General features: G+C 47.0%; 3 protein-coding genes across 7 annotated transcripts; all 3 read left to right on the top strand.

Annotated features, from left to right (window-relative positions):
- The first annotated feature begins 29 nt into the window (after positions 1 to 29).
- LOC129584627 (uncharacterized) lies at positions 30 to 1,854 on the top strand. Of its 2 annotated transcripts, XM_055476867.1 has the most exons (3): positions 30 to 826; positions 899 to 1,399; positions 1,545 to 1,854. In XM_055476867.1, exons 1-2 carry the CDS (start codon positions 649 to 651, stop codon positions 1,360 to 1,362), a joined length of 642 nt encoding a protein of 213 aa, XP_055332842.1. In that variant the 5' UTR covers positions 30 to 648; the 3' UTR covers positions 1,363 to 1,399; positions 1,545 to 1,854. The 2 variants fall into 2 exon arrangements, with proteins under 2 accessions (XP_055332842.1, XP_055332841.1); XM_055476866.1 differs by having other exon boundaries at positions 899 to 1,854.
- Positions 1,855 to 3,322: 1,468 nt separating this feature from the next.
- LOC129584806 (uncharacterized) lies at positions 3,323 to 4,443 on the top strand. The gene is made up of 2 exons (XM_055477123.1): positions 3,323 to 3,846; positions 3,951 to 4,443. Exons 1-2 carry the CDS (start codon positions 3,669 to 3,671, stop codon positions 4,394 to 4,396), a joined length of 624 nt encoding a protein of 207 aa, XP_055333098.1. The 5' UTR covers positions 3,323 to 3,668; the 3' UTR covers positions 4,397 to 4,443.
- A 3,088-nt stretch (positions 4,444 to 7,531) lies between these two features.
- LOC129584797 (uncharacterized) lies at positions 7,532 to 9,294 on the top strand. Of its 4 annotated transcripts, none has more exons than XM_055477116.1 (3): positions 7,532 to 7,662; positions 7,734 to 7,918; positions 8,729 to 9,294. In XM_055477116.1, exons 2-3 carry the CDS (start codon positions 7,753 to 7,755, stop codon positions 9,154 to 9,156), a joined length of 594 nt encoding a protein of 197 aa, XP_055333091.1. In that variant the 5' UTR covers positions 7,532 to 7,662; positions 7,734 to 7,752; the 3' UTR covers positions 9,157 to 9,294. The 4 variants fall into 4 exon arrangements, with proteins under 4 accessions (XP_055333091.1, XP_055333092.1, XP_055333089.1 ...); XM_055477117.1 differs by having other exon boundaries at positions 7,555 to 7,662; positions 7,752 to 7,918; XM_055477115.1 differs by having other exon boundaries at positions 7,573 to 7,662; positions 7,741 to 7,918.
- Positions 9,295 to 19,580: the final 10,286 nt, after the last annotated feature.

Below are 19,580 nucleotides of genomic sequence, written 5' to 3'. Positions count from 1 at the left end.
AAGAAACTTGCGGACAAGGTTGGAAGCTGCCTAATATCTGCCACTGGCCAGAAACGCGCCAAAGAGTTTTTTCGGCAGCGTTTGTCTATACAGATACAGCGCGGGAATGCGATATGCGTTATGGGCACGATTCCCGAGCAGGACAGTATAGAAGAGTTTTTCTTGTTGTGATTGGGGTGTATCTGCCGCGGATGATTGTTTCATGCTTGTTGATTTTTGAGGGTTACGGTGTTACCTTTGAATAGTAGAAATGAAGTAAGCTTGTATATAAGCATTCTGCTTCCAGGAAAAAAGGTCGTTCATCTCGCCGATACTATTCGACGAGTTATTAATATTACAGTAACTGTTAATATGAGGCGGAGTGGCGGTTTATCAGTATTACCAGTATGTCTTTCGCCAGCATTAGGCTGCAAGAAATTCCCATGGCCAGTACCTAATTATATCTAATTATTCCGCTCTTTTCGTATTCACTTCTTCAGCAGCGCATTAATTTTTACCACACAGGCTTACCATGGTTGCCAAAATGGCACGATGAGTTATCACGAATCCAGTACAGTAAGCAATCCAGCGGAGTGCCGTTCTATGATCTATCCCTGCGGGAACTGACACACGTTACTAGCTGTTCCTACTTCCTACTGGATTGTACAGATGTTGGTTAGAAACTTCCTGCAACTGCGATTTGCGGTGTTAATCGTCCGTATGCTCTTTGCGCATTCTTACTGGGTCGCTGCTTGTTCCATGCAATCCCCTGATCTGTACCCGTCCTGTGAGAATTCAGACCAGGAAGATGATCGATGGAACTGCGGGATAGAGCACGAGGCGGACGGTACGTACAGCAATACTTTATACTTATCGTATTTTCTCGTTTTTGGACAACAAATTCACCGGTATCATGCAGAAATTCCACATGAGGTGATATTGGAGCACGAGTCTATCACCCGCGCCTGTAAACCGCTGGAGACCCTCCAGGACCACGATAACGAATGGCCGTGGTATGTGCAGCCGGTGCTGGACAGTTCGCAGCGGTGGATTTACAAGCGTGCCCGCGGATATTACTGGACGAAGAACGGGCGTCATTTGCGCCGGCAATGCGAGCAAACTGACCTGTGCCGCATCGAGGCCGACGCGGTCCTCTTGATCAAAGACGCCAAGTCCGGGGACAACGGCTTGTATGCCTGCATTGCCACGGAAGACTGCCGCAACGCCTCGGAACATGGATCGTGCCGAATCCGATTAGGACCGGCGTTCCAGCTGGATGTCATGCCGGCATCAACCGCGACAAGGACTGCTTGGCGACTATCAATCGACAATTTAATTTTACCTTGTTTGGCCAGTTATGTATTTTCCCCTACAATGGATTAGTCGCTTTGTGTAGACTACCCACTTCATCACTTAACTAGTACGAATAATACAAACTCAGATGGCTAAAGTTGTCAAAGCTCCAGTGACAACTGGAGCTGTTTCGAAGAATCCGCTAGCTCCCGACCCATTCAGCATAATTAAGTTAGCACAGCTGCGCTTATTAAAACCGGGTTTATTTATAGAAGCACTTACCCTGATCAACCGGGTAATTCATATTACTATTCAATGCTTCTACAAAAGATGAGGTTTACGTCCAAAAACGGGTTTGCGTCCAATTTCGTCGGCGTAACGGTACGTACAATCATTAGTCGGTTACATAGGAATGCATTATATGTTTGGTCACCAAAGCTAATATTATGTTTCTTCGTCACCCCGGAAACCGCAAACAAAAAGCTGGAAATTTGCCTTGCCAGTTGGTAATTTTTCCACGACGTGGCTGCTAGAATCATCCGAACTAACATCGTGTCTGACTGTGTCAGTGTGACACACGTGCGTCACACGGTGATTATGTTACGTAAATGAAGTGAGCTAAAGCTCTGATGACATTTAACGGTACAGTACGTTTAGAATGTACATATATTGATTTGGAAGTGGAGGCCAGCTTGATTAAGGCAAACGTCAATTAACGGGTTCAGACGGGTTCAACATCATTAACGAACGAAACGAAAATCTGTGCAACAGGAAGGCCTGTTGCACAGATTTTCGTTTCGTTCGTTAATGATGTTGAACCCGTCTGAACCCGTTAATTGACGTTTGAACAAATTGAATGTTGAACCAATTGGTTTTTGCATTACGCCACACAGTATCCTTTCCCACTGGGACGGTCTAACGGGCCCCGATGCATCTCCACAACGGTCATTGACCGTTGCAAAAGTCCATCGGTACCCGTCGTGACCCTCGCTGGCAGCGCTGCGCCTTACTCTGGACCGCGAAACTCTCCTACATCATTCCGGCTTCCTGGATGCATGAATCCGGCATTGTCACTTCTGCCATGAAATCCCGACAACTGCTTTTCTATCAATACTATCCATATTCCATTCTACGTATTATATTCAGTCTTACGCAGATGGGCTCCCCGGTGTCCCGTGCCCACACAATTAGGTTATCGCGTAACTTGACGTTTTGGGACCACTGGACACCCGTTAGCCAGGCTTGTCCTGTCGTTATTATCGGTTGCGAGACATAAGTGTGTCACAAGGGTGGTGCTCCGCAGAGTCTCCGCGCTGTTTGTAATGAGCAGAAAGCGCGCAGAAATTGCGCGGCACATTCGGGTGATATCCGACGGATTCTGAGGTTGCGAGGCTAAAGGGACAATCTGACAGCGGAGCGCATAAAACAGTCCGATAAACGTAGTGAAGTTACCATCTTTTTAAACACGGCGATTCACCGATGAGATGGAGCGTAAAAATAATGTGCTACGTGAGAAATCAGGGCCAGGAATGGTGAACCGAGAGCAATGCTACTGCGAGCTGCCAGGCTGCGGAGAATAGCTCTAACTACCTAGCTCTTTGCGTCCATTGCAGTTGGCGCAGATTGCAGACTGTGAAAACTGCGTGTGCTTCCCAAATTTTTAATCGAGAAATGTGTGTAGCAGGACGGATGTTGAACGTCCAGATGGGTGCAATGCGTCGAAAAATATCCTTTCCCGCTGGGTCCGTTGATTAACGGCCGTAAGAGTGCATCGAAGCACTTGTGCACAAGTGCGGTGCACTTCCACAGCCGTTAATCAACAAGCCAAACTTCAATGTTCCGCCTCACTTCGCACCGTGAAACTCCTATAGTTCCATACACTTTGCATGAACCGGCATCCACGTGGCTGTCAATTTTTCGTAATAGTGAAATCGCTCACTTATTATGATAGCAGTTACGGAAAGAAATGGTTAACCGAGCGCAGTGCCAAGTTGCCCACTCCTAACTGCTAAAAATAGCGCTACGGACAACCATGGTATTATGTGTCACATTCGAACGTCGTCTTTGCTGGAATGCAGCCACAGTGCATTCCTAAAGCGGAGAACACTGCCAAGCAGCGGGGGCATTGTTCTTCGCTTGCATAGCAAAGCATAGCTGATGCAATGCTTTTTCGAAATGCCTGTTTATACCATGCTCTTCCATTTTCGACGGTCAGCAATACTTACGACAGTGCCACCGTGCACGATTCGAAATCGGTTTAATACGATTTGATGAGGTGATTACTGCTGCACATTACAGGATACTCTAGTTTTTGGATTGCATTCTGCATCTGCAGTCTCGGAAAACTCTTTGTATTTCCCATACTTTTCCCTTAGTTGTTGTTCTTATTCTGGCGAATGAACAAAACCATGAACTCGGACCGATCAACTGTGTACCAGCGTATAAGGGCGGTTTGGTGTGTGGCGGCTATTGCCGCCATCTTCTCTAACCCGTACACGAATGCATGTGCGCCCACATGCCCTGAAGACGCCAGTTTGACAAGTGGAAAATGCTTCAGTGAGAATGTCTCTTCCAGTGAGTAATGAGTGTATTGTATCTGTACTGCTTGACAACGTTTAGGGTAATTAATTCAGCGTTGGATGTTACTCGTATTACCGAAATGTATACAAATTCTGCAGAAATTTCGCAACTGATGGTATCGGAACACGAGTCAATCACCCGCACGTGCCAGCCTCTGGTGAGCCTCCATGAGTACGATAACGAATGGCCTTTGTACGTGCAGCCGGTGCTGGATAGTTTCCAGCGGTGGATGTACCAGCGCAACCACGGATATTACTGGACGAAGGACGGGAGCCGTCTGCGCCGGCAATGTGAGCGTGCCAGTTCCTGTCGCGTGGAGGTTGACGCGATCTTGTCCATCAAGGACGCCAGTTCCGCTGATGCCGGCTTGTACGTTTGCATCGCTACGGAGGACTGCCGTGATGAGTCTTACCAGGGCTCGTGCCGGATCCGACTCGGACCGCCGTTCCAGCTGCATGTCACGGCGACATCCACCGCGACAAGAATTGTTTGGAGAGCGCCAGTTGTTCATGTTTTGCTCAGTTACTTCTGTGTTCTTTGTTAGTTGCCTTTCTGCTTAGTTGGTAGTTGCTGGGTTAACCAGTGAAGAAGTCAAAAACCCTTGTTGCTGAATTGGCTTTTAAAAGAAGACTATGAAATCTAAAGCGTCCAGCACTGCGAAGATTCGTAGTCGCGGTCCGCGTGATTTTATTTTCTTACAAAATTTCGAATCATTACGAACTGCGAGCCAAGAAACGGAAAAGAAGTTTTCAATCGCTACATCAGATTAAAAGTAAAGCCGCACAAAAATATACCAACGGCTGATGAAGCTATCATATTCCGGTCACCAGCCACTCGACAGCGCTGAAATAATGCTCCACAAATGCCAGTCACACTAACGGCAAGACAGCGTTTTCACTAAACTGCAGCGCCGAGAAGAACACCGAAAATCGTTGATCAGTTTCATCATCGGAGCTGAGCTCGTCCACGTAGTCGAAAAGATACAGTAAATCAACGGTAGAGAGGCATAGCGGAAGATACGCTGCGACGGTTTGCGCACCGTTTCGTTGGTGGTTTCGATCAAATCAGCGGCACTCTGCCGGCCCGTTTCGAAGCCATAATGCAACAATCCCGTAACGACGATGTGCAGCGCGCCGAACTGCGGCGCGATCGCTAGCGACCAGCTAAAGGTCAACGGCAGTGTTGCACTCCGCGCGGTCAGTACGCACAGTCGCCCGGTGTAATACAGGAGACGCAATAGTGTTCCCTGAACTGCCGAGGAATAGTTGGCGGCGCAGGGTCCGGAAGAGGTAGATCTGGAGTAGCAGCGGCGGCATATGTAATGCGATTCATAATGTATCTGTAACTCTTGCCTTTAGCGATTCTGCTGAGCTAATTGTCCAGCTCTTCTACCTACATGCTAGTCGGTTGATATTCTATGTCTTGCTATATATGTCACAGTCTGTTACTGTGATTAACAGTCATCTGACCATGCATGAGTCATCCTAGTCATCTAACTAGTCGATCGACTAAACAATGTATCAGCACGGTCAGCCTTCTTAATAAAACCCTTCGTTACACATAGGCTAAGCTACTCGGAAGCACAAACAAAACTGCTAATACTCACCTGATTTCCGAGGTTGGACCTTCACTCGAGTAGGGTGGCCGAAATTAACAAGAACTGACCGCTTCGATGCGGCACTCGTCGTGCCTCCATCATGCGTGCAGAAATACACTCCGGAATCGGTACGTTTAACCGAACTGATCTGGAGCCGATCGTTTCGGGTCTGCACACGCGGGTCGTTGCGCTGTATGTCGTCCAGCACTTTGCTGTTTCGGGTCCAAATGTACGGATGGCCGTATTTGCGCCAGATACTGCTTAACAGTGCAACGGGCGAAGTATTCTTGTCAACGGCATTGTACCGGTACGTGGAGCTGCGGCGAAAGGGCACGCAGGGAAGGTCCAGGTTGCAGCCTTCGGATACTTCCAGTTCGCGCGTAATATCCCAAGAGAAGACTGCAACAATAGATTGATTAGAGTCATTGGACTACAGACTTTGTATTATTAAGAACTGCGTTTAATTACAGTTGTTTCTGAATGTTATGTTTACAATTCAGCTAATAACCAACTCATTGAACTCAATAAAAAATGACGACTTACAGATGTGGTTACACTAGTGTAACTGCTGTAAGCCTGTAACATAAGTACTCCGCTTTTCCTCATATTCCGGTCACTTTGAGTGTATGGTTTCATATTCCGGTCACCGATCATTGGTGCGACCACCACATGAATAGCTGCTCATCGCACTGCCTTTAGCCAGCCGTCAAATGTGCAGTTCGCTGAGCAAGCCCACCCCACCCCCACACTTTTCAAGGGTCCGTTAAATTTCATTTTAGAAGTTTATAGACGGAAAGGCCCGGTGTTTCTAAGGACACATGCAAACCAAGTGTACAATTTATTCTGTTGTCGGTACATGTAAGTCATATATTACATAACATGTGTAGTGCTAAAAGTTTTTTTGAGTTCACAAATATCGCAAGAATACGGAATCTTTGGCGGATGCACAACAACTACTCTAATGTACTCGACATGTACTTTTTCTCATATTCCGGTCACTCTGCGTGTATGGTTTCATATTCCTGTCACCAGATTGTTAAAGTTCCTGACAAAACAAAGTTCACAGAGATCATTAATTTTTATAAAAAACGACTTCTCTCATTAAATTTGAACGTAAACATCAGTAAATTTTTATGGAAAATAAAACAAACAACGGAAACTCTGAATCGGGTGAAACGCAAAATACTACCCGCCGCCTGTTCTCCCTTTTCAGCACTCCTAATTGCTCGCGATCGAATAAAGTGACCACAACCAGAGCGGAAATAATTAAGTAAATATTGTAAAAATTATTTTGTGTAATGAATTATATACCCCAGTGTGTACACAGAGGTTCAAAATTACACATATTTACGTGCAGCTATGTGCATGCACATGATCACATCTTACCGACATAAACCAGTTTAACAGTGATCGTAAAAATTACCTCCAGAATATTCTAGCAGATTGTTAATGCTGCATAAGATTTCAATCATTTTTCTGTAACACAGTGCACTTGTACTTACTGAAGGCAAAATTCTCTATGACGCATTTTCCACTTGTCAAGCTCGCCTCGCTAGGGCAAGCAGGGGTACACGCCTCCGTGTTCGGGACAGGAAAGATGGTCGCCAACGCCACCACGCACCAGAATGCCGCTGCATACACCCAATCCATCTTTTACGACCGGACCATGCACGCATTAACAGAAATAATTAGTGTAAACTATACGGAAACTGTAAACTACTTGTTCGTATTACGATCGCGAGCATAGGAGTGTTAAAAAGGGAGAGCAGACGGTGGGGTGGTGTTTCATAGGACACATACAAATCTACACATGTACTTGTACAATTTATTCTGTTTTCAACGCCTCAGTCAGATGAATTAAGTGCAAAAACGATAAAGTATTCGGTTAGTCGCGCGGGTCAGAAGTTTATCATCGTCAAAACCGTTAAATCGAATCCGCGCTGTCGTACTACTGCGTTACTTGACCGGTGAGTAAAGTGTCGAATGATCAACGAAGATGTCATGATTTGTCATCAGGCAGTTCGAAAAGATGGTTTCGTTAGCCAAGCAGTGCCAAGCTGCTGGGCATTGTTCACAGCGTCAGGAATGCATGGCATGCAGTCCAGGGAATACAACGTTCGAACTTGGCAACTAACGCTCCAGTAGCATTCTGTTCTCTGGTAAAGCGTTACTGTCCGTTATTTTCTACGCTTCATTGACGTTTAAATTTCCTTGTAAGTAAAACCGTGAATGTATGCAAATCTTCTCCATTTGACATGTTGCTTTACTGGTGTGTAATAATCAGCGTGCAGATTGTCGTCAGGATGCCGTGGAGCACTGCGTGCCCCGCAACGACAACATTTCCCGCTTGCAACTGGAATTTTTACGGAGGGATAATGACAAAGTGCCAAATAGTCAGCCGCGATGACAGTGCTGCCAACACCGTTGCGGGGCAGTTTACCAACTGCATGATCACGGAATTGACGAAAGGTGCGTAAATGCCATCGGGTGCACGTTAATTCCACAGACTATACATACACGGCAGTTGTGGTGCCATATTTTGTTGTGCTTCCTAAGGTTATGAATTACGGATAACAGGTTCTAAACAAACATGCGTCTTATCACTCTTGTGGTTCATGTATTGAGAAATTCTTTGTCTTGGCAGTTTCTTGCAATATTTTGTGCCGTACAGATAAGTAACCCGTGTATACATTTACTGATTTACTGTTTACAGACAATGTATGACAATAAAGTAGATGGTTCGTTTTTATGATAAATGCGCGGACAAGCGCTTTGGGGTTCAGAATCTTCAAATACTGGCGCATGGCGATCGTAGGGCACTAGATTTTTTCTTTTATAACACACTGTTTGTTGATTTATGCATTAAGGTTATTAACCGCAGAGCGAACGGCCTATTTCCCCTTTTTTTCCTACCTGCCTAGCCGTGGTTTAGAAGTGAATTAAAGTACATTTTCCAGTGAAAGTATGGTCTATGGTTGACCGTCTACCACAATGCGTAAATGCGCTCCGCAGTTAGATTGTCCCTTACTGCACCGACTGTTTTTCTAGCCACCTTCCTCCAGGCAATTACGATTATACTCATTAAATATATGGCGTGCACCAAGCCACCAGTGTAGTGGGCTAGTGGCCATCGTGCTTAGCGCAAACATCGCGCTTATTATGCGTTAGCTGTTCTCTATCGTGCTCTAACTCCGGACCGGCTTGTACGCGCTGGTTCCATGCAGTACTACCTTACTACGGTAATTCTACGTAATTAAATTATTGTTTTGGCATCCGCAGATCGTTTGGCGGTTCCGAAGCACCTAACCGTCGTCGAAGGTGACACCCTTCACCTGAGCTGTCGACCTTTCGAAGTGGTCCCACGCAGCATCGCCATGGAGACCAGCCCAGACGAGCCACGCCTGCTGCTAGTCTACTACTGGACGAAGGACGGACAACGCGTCTTCCAGCGTTCGGCCGACATCCCCGCCTTCACCGGCCACTGCAACAACAACGTGTTGGGTCTGCGCCACCTCCCCGACGACGAACTGTGGATTCATAGTGTGCAGCTGGCCGACGCTGGGACGTACGCCTGCTCGCATCTGGAGGAATGTGAAGGTCCTGCGGAGGGTGGCGCCACCTGGTGCCGGCTGTATGTCGGAGCGACGACGCATGTTAGTGTGGTACCTGAACGAATCGGGCAGCAAGCATGTCAACGCTGCACCTGAGAATATCGGACAGCGATTATAATTAATGACCTTATGCGTTTGTCCATATTTGTGCTAGTGAAATAAACGATTCAACCGTGTTCCGAATTGATCTATTCTGATAACAGTTGTTTTATGGAAGCTATGATTAAACGATCAATCTGACCAGTTGTGTAGCAAAAACTGAATAAATTATAAGCACTGACGGAACTGGAAATAAGTACCGGTATTCAACAGTCCAGTATAGAAAAATAGTACTGCAAACAAAACCACACATCTCCAAATCCGTCAAAATACGGCTTCGGGCGGATCATATGCACATTCTGCGGATAGCGCAGTGCCACCGCATTCATCACATTCGGGTCCTTGCCCGCGTTCAGCCCCCGCTCCAAATACCATGCCTGCATCGCATAGATATGCTCGATCCACCTCTCCCAGGGCGGTAAAATGTTCTCCTGTAGAGCTCACTGGACGAAGCGCCATTTCTGGTTTCAGATGAGGTACAGCTCGGACGTGGGGTAGGTCTCCGGATCGGCCTGCTTCACCCGTGTCGCAGTATAGAGTTCTCCTGTAAGTGCACCTGTGCTACATCTGTGCAGGTCGACGATGACTTTTATGTGTTACCTATGTGTCCCTATAACGATTAGACAACGCACCCGTAAGACAGTGACCTTTATTCAATATAACACTATGCCCACAATAGCAATACTAATGCTAGGTAAGCCATGTGTAGGTTGAGAGTCGACTGAGAGTCTGCTGGTAGACTACTGCAGCACTACTGACTGGTACGGTGTGGAGGGGTGCTTTATATACTGTAGAGTAACCCTGCACTTGACAGCTTTTTTTATAGCTCAGAGAGACGTACGCTGTACGAGCACATTCACCATTCATGTGTGCTGCCTGTGACTAGGCAGACAGCACATGTGAGTGCAGTGCAGTCGGCTCTGAGCCAACTGAACGTTTGCCAGTACTACGGTGCAGTATAGCTCCTGTCGTACAAAAAGGCTGTCAAGTATAGGGTTACTCTACAGTATAATGGTCCTGGTCCGGATGGGCTCCGCTGCCATGGGTGGGGCTAGTGACGGCGACAAACCAATGACAGAGTGCATGACGGCATGATGATGTAATATGCGGTCAGCGTGATGTCATATGACCGCACAGGAATGTGCAGGGCATATCGTCACACCCGCCGGCACCGGTCCAACTTGGCGTACTCGTGGGGTTCCTGCAGCGGCTGAATCACCAGCCGGGTGCGGTTGGGTTGGCGTGGGGCGTAAAGCCCGCAGTTCCGCGGCGGATGCGGCGTCGGTGAAGATGTTACAAGAAGCCCGGGATATGCGGGAGGAAGTTGCGCGTGAAGTGCAGGTACGCGGTCTTGTCCATTTTCGAGGGGATGTGATAGCAGGTCGTGACGACTGTGACCGGGGATGTCAGTGTGATGGCTGTGACATCGGGGTTGTTGGTGCTGCTTCCACTGATCGGGCCACTGACCAGCGTTTTGATGTGATGGTGTGGAAGTTGACCCAGTACAGCCACAGCACAGCCATCACAAGAAGCAGCAATCCAGCGAGCTTTTGTCCATGGAACCTGCGCGGTCTGTAGGAGCTGCTCCTGACGAAGTGTACTATGTGTTTGTTTTCAGGTTATTGAGTTGTACGGAATTATTTCTTTATCAAGGGCCGCAAAACTGCCCAAGATTTTTTGAACCCGTTTGAATCGATTTACTGCGGCGGGATGCCATCGTCAGGCTGATCGGCTGTTGTAAGAGGCGTGACGTAGAATGCGGATCAACATTTGTCCAGGTTCACCGGTTAATTATATAGTGGAAGCTAATCATTAACCACCTCTAATCTCTATTTCGTTACTTTCGGCTAGGGACAACGTTCTCGCGCAACAAACTACAACAGACCATAAAATTAAAAGACTACTTTATTTGATTATCCGATGCATTCAGTCCAGCAAGAAACCACGTCCACTACGGTGGATACAAACCAGCAAATGGCAAGCGTTGTCTGTAAACTGTTTACAGTATCGTGAGCTCGCTCGACAAGCAAAACAACAAGCGACGGTGACGCACTAGTTAATTAGCACACAATGTAGAGCTATCATATCAGCAATCTAAATGCGGTCTTATGGCAACCGGACAGCTAATATCGCCAGCAGAGGACCACTTGTTGGTTACCGAGCGGCACGCGACGTGGTTGGTCAGCAGCAGGAGCGACATGCCAGGGGAGGCGCGGGAGTCGGTGCAGGCGCCCCAAAGCTACACCCTGGGCACGTGTTGCAGATGGACAACCCCTTACACGGACCAGATCCAGGGGTACACACTGTCGCACACAGGTCCTGACCGGCCACCGGGCCAGAGGAGGCGGCCAGCAGCAGAATAGTCACGGTGAGAAGAACAAACATGATGAGCAGTGGGCGGAGAAATAAGCTACCGGAAGCGGTGCTGCTGTAGTTTCGAAGACAGAAGAGAGAAAACTGCAGATTTTAGTGCCCTCTACCCTTTCGGTTCTCGGCTTATATCTGTATAGTGGGTTTATTAAGGGCTAAAAGTTCACGCTGGCAGTTGCTGTTTACGTTCGGAAATCTCCCGATTTCCAGTTACTGTTTTTCTTGCAAAGTAATGATTTTTCTTATCATTTCAACAATCGCGGCGAACAAACCACTTAGCGCTCATTAGTATGCAAACGTTAATGCTTTGGTATGGAAAAGTTGCATCGCAACATGCATTAACGCCAATCAAGCTACCGTCAACGGCATTGGTAATTTGGCATCGCCGACCACGAGCGCCACTAAGGCTAATTCTGATTCCACTTTCGGACTGTGAACAAGTAACGAAACTGGTTTCCAATGGTTTCTCCATTTTTGGAAATATGTCACGACCAATCACAAGTCGCTTACTTCGTGAGTCATATCCACTAAATTTGTTTGTTTTGGCGCTAATTTACCGCGGGGTGGAGAAAGTTTAATGCATTACTATGCAGAGCCGTTAACCGCTCATGGAAAACGAGTTATTTTTACAGATGGAACGGAAACCAGCAGAAACCAGACATACCGTTCTTCCATAATAGTGATAACACACTCGCGGCATGTTGTTTTACTACTTAGTATCTGAAGCATTTGGGGCATGTTGCTGTGTATCGATGGAAATTAGGTTGTAACCGTCAACAGGAGTGTGAACTGTGTATAGTGTATAGCGTATAGTCAATAGGAGTGTAAACCCTCAAGAGGAGTGTGAACTTCTCTTCTGTGTATAGTAGCGAATTTACTGTAGTTAAATTTGTTAAACTCGTAGTTGCGCTACAGTAATTTTCATAGCTAAATATATAATACGCGTGCCATACGCGGCACCGCGACATTTCGCCGCGGACAACTAGTCGCAAGGCTTTGGTCTCAGACATTTCACCGCAAGGCCAACTAGCCTCGCTACGCTTCGCAGGACATTTCGTCGGTAGGACTTTACGCCGCGAGAGTTTCCGTTCGTGCCACGACTTAGTAGTTTACTGCAGCTCGACCCAACACACACTGATGGTCTCACACTGATGACCATACGCTAGCAACACGGTTGCTATACTACGCCACATCTCCCCCCAGTGGGGAACCCACTCACAAAAAATAGAAAACAATTACAGCATCAATAATATAATAGTAATAATAAAAATTTTTACGAATATTAAGCGTTTTCGGTTCCTCCACTGGCAGTCGAAAGTAGTGCTTATTTCCGTTTCTTGCGTTTCACTTTCTTACGCTTTCCAGTCACATCCGAAGTGATATCCGGTTCGGCCTCGGCGTCCGCAACAGACGCTGTCGCTTCGCACTGGCTCTGACTTGGTCGTGCACCACAGCTGACTGCGTCTCTGTACGCCGTATCGCTATTTCTCCGTTCATCGGTTCCGTCCGTCATGCGCCCGTAGGCGGTTGTTTCACCCACAAACAATACTTCTGCATGATTCATCTGTGAACGTTCGTTCGCGGAATCTTTGCCATCCCGCTGCTCCAGCGCACGGCATCGTTCCGCTAGTTCGTTCAGCTGCCTGCTTAAGGTATCTAACATACACCACACTGTATCCAACGAGTCGTCTGTGTTCTCCGGGGCGATGTTGATGCCCATGACATCAAACTCATCCTCTATGAGCATTGTTCGCCTCCCGCCTTGGTGCTGTTCCCGCTCTTTGGGCTCCGAGCGGCACATCCTGCCAATGTGGCCTCGTTTGCCACAGTTGCCACACCGGACATCTTTCGCCCAGCAGTCCGCCTTTCTGTGGTCCACATCGCCACAGGAATAACACCCTGCGCCTCCCCCGCGCAGTCGACCATTGTCAGCAGAATTGCTGCCGCGTTCGTCCGGGCTGCTCCCTTCATCTCGCCCACCGTCCCTCCTGCGGCTTCCGCCTGTGCCGTACCTTCTTCCTCCAGCTCGGCCTAGTTGACATTGACTGCGACCTTGGCCACGCCTTTCTGCTTTGGTGCGCACGATGGCTACGTCAGCCACTTCCGTGGACGCTTGGCCACGCTTGGTGGTCTTGGCCAGCTCGTATTGCTGCGCCTTCTCCAGGGCCTTTTCGAGCATCGTGAAATCTTTGGTCATGAGATGCTGACGCGTGGCATCGCTGGCCACACCGTTCAGGAACGTGGACGACATGTTCTTTTCCAACACGTCTCCGGGGAAGTTGCAGTTAATTGCTTTCCTCCGCAGCTTGTTGGAAAACTCCAACAACGTTTCCCCGGCCTCCTGACGCAGCTGGAAATACATTGCCCACTCTACAGTCGCGTTGGTCTTCCGGACGTATGCCTGCTCGAGTTTATCCACAATCTGAGCATTGGTGTAATCGTCCGGGTCACGCGGCAGACACATGGAGGTTGTATCACACGGCGCAGACAGACTGCTGCGTTCTTGCAGCATTTCCATCGCGTCCACGCCCAAGGCGTCCAGCAGGATAGCCTTCTGTTCATCTGTGTCCGTGACCTTCCTCAACTTGATATAGTTGCGGTATCGAAACTGCCATGACCTCCACGTCATGACCGCAGGTTCGAACCGCAGAAGGCCAGATCCACCATTCTCCTCAAGGGGCGCTGCGGGAGCCGTCACATTAGAAGCAGTCACATTACCCGTACTGGGCATTTCTGCTCGCGGAGTATCACACTAGCCGTACCTTCACGCCACTGTCACGACTTAGTAGTTTACTGCAGCTCGACCCAACACACACTGATGGTCTCACACTGATGACCATACGCTAGCAACATGGTTGCTATACTACGCCACAGTTCGCATAGCCGTTTCGAAGCAGGACAATTTCGCCGCAAGGATATCTCGACGAAGCGACATTTTGCCTATCAGATAAATTATTTGCTAAGCTAACTAAAAGAGTCAGAAAAGGGGAGAACTAAAAAAAAACAAACCCAAACGAACAACCTAAGAAACCTAAGAAGCCTAAGAAATTTAAGAATCCTAAGAAACATAAATAAAACCTAAGAAACCTGACAAATCCAAGCAACCTAAGAAAACCTAAGAAAACCAAACAAACCTGAGAAACCTAGTAGACCTAAAAAATCTAAAAAAGCATAAGAAGACCTAAGAAGGTCTAAGAAGGACCAAGAAAACCTAAGAAAAACTTAGAACAAAGCCTAAAAAATCTGAACAACTAGTGCGAATTAAGCGCGGCGAAATATATTGCGTCCATTAGTCGCATCGTTCGAAAAGTCCCAAGACGAATTGTCCGCGACCAGACGTCTTGCGTCGAATGTCGCAAAAGTAAAATGTCTCAAAGCACAAAATGTCCCAAACCGAAGTGTCCCAGCGTCTGAAAGTGCGGCGGCAAAATGTCTTCGCGGCGAAAAGTCGCGCGTCGAGTTTGAGTGCGGCGAAATGTCACTCACAATTGTTCGGGTGCGATAATGGGCAAAGAAATTCTGCCAGAAAATCCAACCTCATATCAGATAGGAAACTAATCAACACCTGCATGACCGGCACCGTCGTCGGACCCTAAGACTCCTCCGTCCTCTTCTGGATTAGCGCCACCGCCACACGACCGCGCCTCGTGGAAGCGTGTGCGGAAGCTATATATGTAGAAGTACACGGTACAGTATGTGCAAATCTGCGACAGTGTTTAAGCCTTAGCGTTCACCTGGTAGGTATGCGCGCCTGTCCTGAATTGCAGCTGCGAACCAGCACAACTCCGCCCGTGGCGACACCCTCAAGCGCTGCTTCCACCACTTCCACCACCGCTTCTACAACATCCACTACCGCTCCCACTACAACGTCCACCGCTGCTTCTATGCCTTCAACTGGTAAAGAGAAACATAAATAAACAGGCATAAATAATACCAGACAGCTACAGTATAATTTATCTCGAAACTACGTATAATCTTATAATTATGACGAATTTTGCGAATGAATTTTTATTTTTTTATGCGTTTATTTAGAATCAAACGGAATACTGACTAAGGCCGCATCGGCTGTCTTTGGACTGCCTAGTCCAATCCGCGCCACGAAATCCGAGTATGTCAATATTGACGAGCTCCGCGGGACCGGTGGAAATGTTACTCGGCTATCTATGGAGCGACGTCTGCCGCTTCTCAGCCCCGATACAATCAGCGGCAGGCACCGAGAAGATTATGTTTACGCGTTTGTTGAGAAAGCGGAGAAGACGTGGGAGGATCAGTTAGCGGAATGGGATAAGATCCGTAAAGCAAAGTATCCCGATGAATGCCCGGCGTGTGCACCGGCACGTGCCCGTGTCCCATCTTTAATTTAAGCGCAAACACAACAGTGTAGCGTAATCTGGACGTTCTGCAATAATTGGTACAAGCACAGCGCGCGGCGCATACGCGCCGCGCTGCAGTGCAAAGGCTGTTTCTGTCAGCCGCGTCTTTTAGCTAAATAATTCGAATTAAACAGGTTTTCTAAAATTTAGAGAAACCGGCAGGATGGTAGCCGGGGCCAGGTGTACACAGAAAGGCTTCAACTGCGTAAATAAAAAAGTAGATTCCGCAGATGTACCTTTAAGTTGCAAAGGCCTGAAAGGTTTCATCCGGCAGTGTCACCTTTCAGTTACAAAGCCTAAAAGGTTACATGCGGCACACCCACCTTTCAGTTACAAAGCGTAAAAGGTTTCATCCGGCACACTCAACTTTCAGTTACACAGTTTAGAGGGTTTCATCCGGCACACTCACCTTTCAGTTACAGTTTAGAGGGTTTCAACCGGCACACGCACCTTTCAGTTACAAAGCCTAAAAGGTTACATGCGGCACACCCACCTTTCAGTTACAAAGCGTAAAAGGTTTCATCCGGCACACTCAACTTTCAGTTACACAGTTTAGAGGGTTTCATCCGGCACACTCACCTTTCAGTTACAGTTTAGAGGGTTTCAACCGGCACACGCACCTTTCAGTTACAAAGCCTGAAAGGTTTCATCCGGCACACGCACCTTTCAGTTACAAAGTCAAAAAGGTTACATGCGGCAAACCCACCTTTCAGTCACAAAGCAAAAAAGGTTACCATGCGGCACACCCACCCTTCAGTCATAAAGCAAAAAAAGGTTATATGCGTCATACCTACCTTTCAGTTACAAAGCCTAAAAGGTTTCATCCGGCACACGCACCTTTTAGTTACAAAGCCACAAAGCCGAAAAGGTTTCACATATAGACTTAGTGTAAGCTTAGGCATACGAAGCTTCTGAAAGCTTAGTTTAATAGGCGTTCAGTGCTTACAGGGTCAGTAAACTTTCCAAAGCTCTGTAGTTTTAGAAATAACCATTCAGCTTGGTTTCGGACGCTTTGGTGATCTGGCAGTTGTAGCTTATTAACGTGGGTACCGCACGCGTCACCTTCCGTTACAAAAGGCCTGAATTGCCTTCGGCAACCAAAGGCAAATTAAGGCAGGTACCGCACGCGTGGTCTTCGGTGACCAAAAGATTAAAAGACTTTCAATGACCAATGACACTAAGGTACTAATGTTCAAAAGCTAAGTAAGGACCCAAGCCAAAAGGAGTATCTGGTTCATTGGTTGACGTCAAAAAGTCTAAATGGCTTTACAGCGCGCGGTAGTTCTTGCTGATTTGGCAGTTCTGGTTCATCTGGTTGTTCTGGTTGATCTGGTAGTTTCTGGCTGATACTGTAGTTTTGGCTTTTCTGGTAGTTCTGGTTGATCTGGTAGTTCTAGTTTAGCTGGCAGATCTGGTGGCTAATCAAGCTAAAGTTTGTACAGGCACTAAAGTTTCGACACCTTAGTAAGGCGAAGGCTGAAGGTAGGACAAGGACAGGTTGTTCTGGCTGATCAGGTAAATGTTCATACAGGCACTAAGGTTTCGAAAGCTTAGTAAGAGTTAAACGCTTGAAAGCCAAAAGGTTAGTTCTGGCCAATCGGAAACGTAAGGCTGGTTCTGGCCAATCAGATTTGGAGGCGGGATAACTTTCGCACAGAGAATTTGCTTTAATATACTGGACAAGCAGGACGCGCGGCGCTGACGCGGCTCACGGTTTCAAACGGCCTAAAAGTGTGGGTACCGCCCGCGCGGCTTTCGGTGACCAAAAGGTTAATAAGGCGGGTACCGCACGCCCGGCCTTCGGTGACCAAAGGCCTAAAAGGCCATCGGTGGCCAAAGGCCTAAAAGGCCTTCGGTGACTTAAAGGTTCAAAAAGGCCCTCGGTGACCAAAATGTCAATAAGGCGGTTACCGCACGCGTGGCATTCGGTGTCCAAAGGCCTAAAACGCCTTCGGTGACCAGACGCTTGGAAGGTCTTCGGAGGCTAAATGCGTAAAAGGCGTTCGGTTACCCAAAGGCTCGAAAGGGTTCATCCGGCACACGCACCTTCCGGTGCAAAAGGCTAAAAGAGTTCATTCGGCACACGCACCTTCCGTTTGCAAAAGGCTAAAACGGTTCATCCGGCACACGTACCTTCTGGTTGCAAAAGACTAAAAGGTTCATCCCGCACACGCACCTTCCGGTTGCAAAAGGTTAAAAGGGTGGATAACGCACACGCACCTTTGGTAGTTCTGACTGATCTGGTAGTTCAGGCTGATCCGGCAGATTTGGTAGTTCTGTTTGGGCTAATACAAAGAACATTCCAAAAGTTTCTTTCCCTATTTTGCCTTCGTGCCATTTCAAGTGATATGCAAACGATATGTTTTTTATTACGTAACATGTTCTCTTAGTAATCGAAGAAAACAAAACTTTTAACTGTCGATGAAGAAATGCCCAGGTGAAAAATCATTTAGCCGGTGGTACTTCTGGTAGCCTAACCACTGTCTTTCCAAAAATTCAGCTGTAATGGTGTCACTTCTCTCCTTCTCGATGGTTTTGAATCAAATTTATAATAGTGAAGGCTTACCATGTCCTTGTTATTATCACGACCATGAATCGCTTCCAAACTTTCACAAATTAAAATAATAAATTTGTTTCTACAGACATCCGTTTTTTTTGGTTTTCCGCTTTTCTGCTATTCCGACCTTCCAATTCTTTTCCACAATAAAAACTGTATCCTTTACCCACCCCAGCACATACTGGTTATGATTCAATTTATCGCTAGCCTGTTTGCAACAAATTGTTTTCCGGATTTTTTAATATTTTTGCCGTATGGAAACTGGCAAGCTTCGTGTTTTGACAACTGGTTCATTAACACTTCCAATTTTCTTCTAAAAGCAAAAAGGGCCGAATCTTTTCGATCTTGATTTACACTGCAAGAGGGAAGACTTAAAACATAAAAACGTTTTGTGCTTCTTGACGTTCGCACGGAGAGAATGTTAAAAATGTTACAATTTTGCGAGGAACCCAGAAGATAGGCTGCCAGACACGGCTGAAAGTCTTTTTGGCGAATTTTCCCCATCCTCTTTGAACAGGACCTAGTTTAAATTTTTTAATAATTAGCTAGTAAGTAGCATTAGTAAAAATATGGGTGAAAAGGGCTAAGTGAGTTTGTGGGGGAAGATAAAAAATAGCGAAAGAAACTTTTGGAATCGCCTTTGTAGTTCTGGCTGATGTGGTAATTCTGGCTGATCCTGTATTTCTGGCTGATCTGGTAGTTCTGGCTGATTTGGTAGTTTTGGGTGAATAAGTGAACGTTTGATACGGTACTAAGGTTCGAAGGGCTTAGTTGAAACGGAAGGCAAAGATAAAATCTAGCTGACCTGGCTAACCAGTCCGTAACCTTCGTACAGTACCTGAGGTACTGTAATAGTACCTGAGGTACTGAAATACATGTGTTTGGAAAGCTAAGCTTGGTAAAGACTTAGCTTTCCAAACAGGAGGTTTACAGGCAGGAGGCAGGTGTACTCAGAAAAGCTTCAACTGCGTAAGAACAAAAAAGTGGATTCCGCAAATGTTCCTTTAAGTTGCAAAAGCCGGAAAGGTTTCATCCGGTACACACAACTTTCAGCTACAAAGCCTCAAAAGGTTTCATCCGGCACGCGCATTCAGTTACAAAGCCTCTAAAGGTTACATCAG

Source organism: Paramacrobiotus metropolitanus, unplaced genomic scaffold (assembly GCF_019649055.1).
Source record: "Paramacrobiotus metropolitanus isolate TYO unplaced genomic scaffold, Prichtersi_v1.0 Parri_scaffold0000014, whole genome shotgun sequence".
NCBI lineage: Eukaryota > Metazoa > Tardigrada > Eutardigrada > Parachela > Macrobiotidae > Paramacrobiotus > Paramacrobiotus metropolitanus.
Note: the sequence above shows the minus strand (reverse complement) of the source record. Positions and strands in the feature narration are given on the sequence as shown.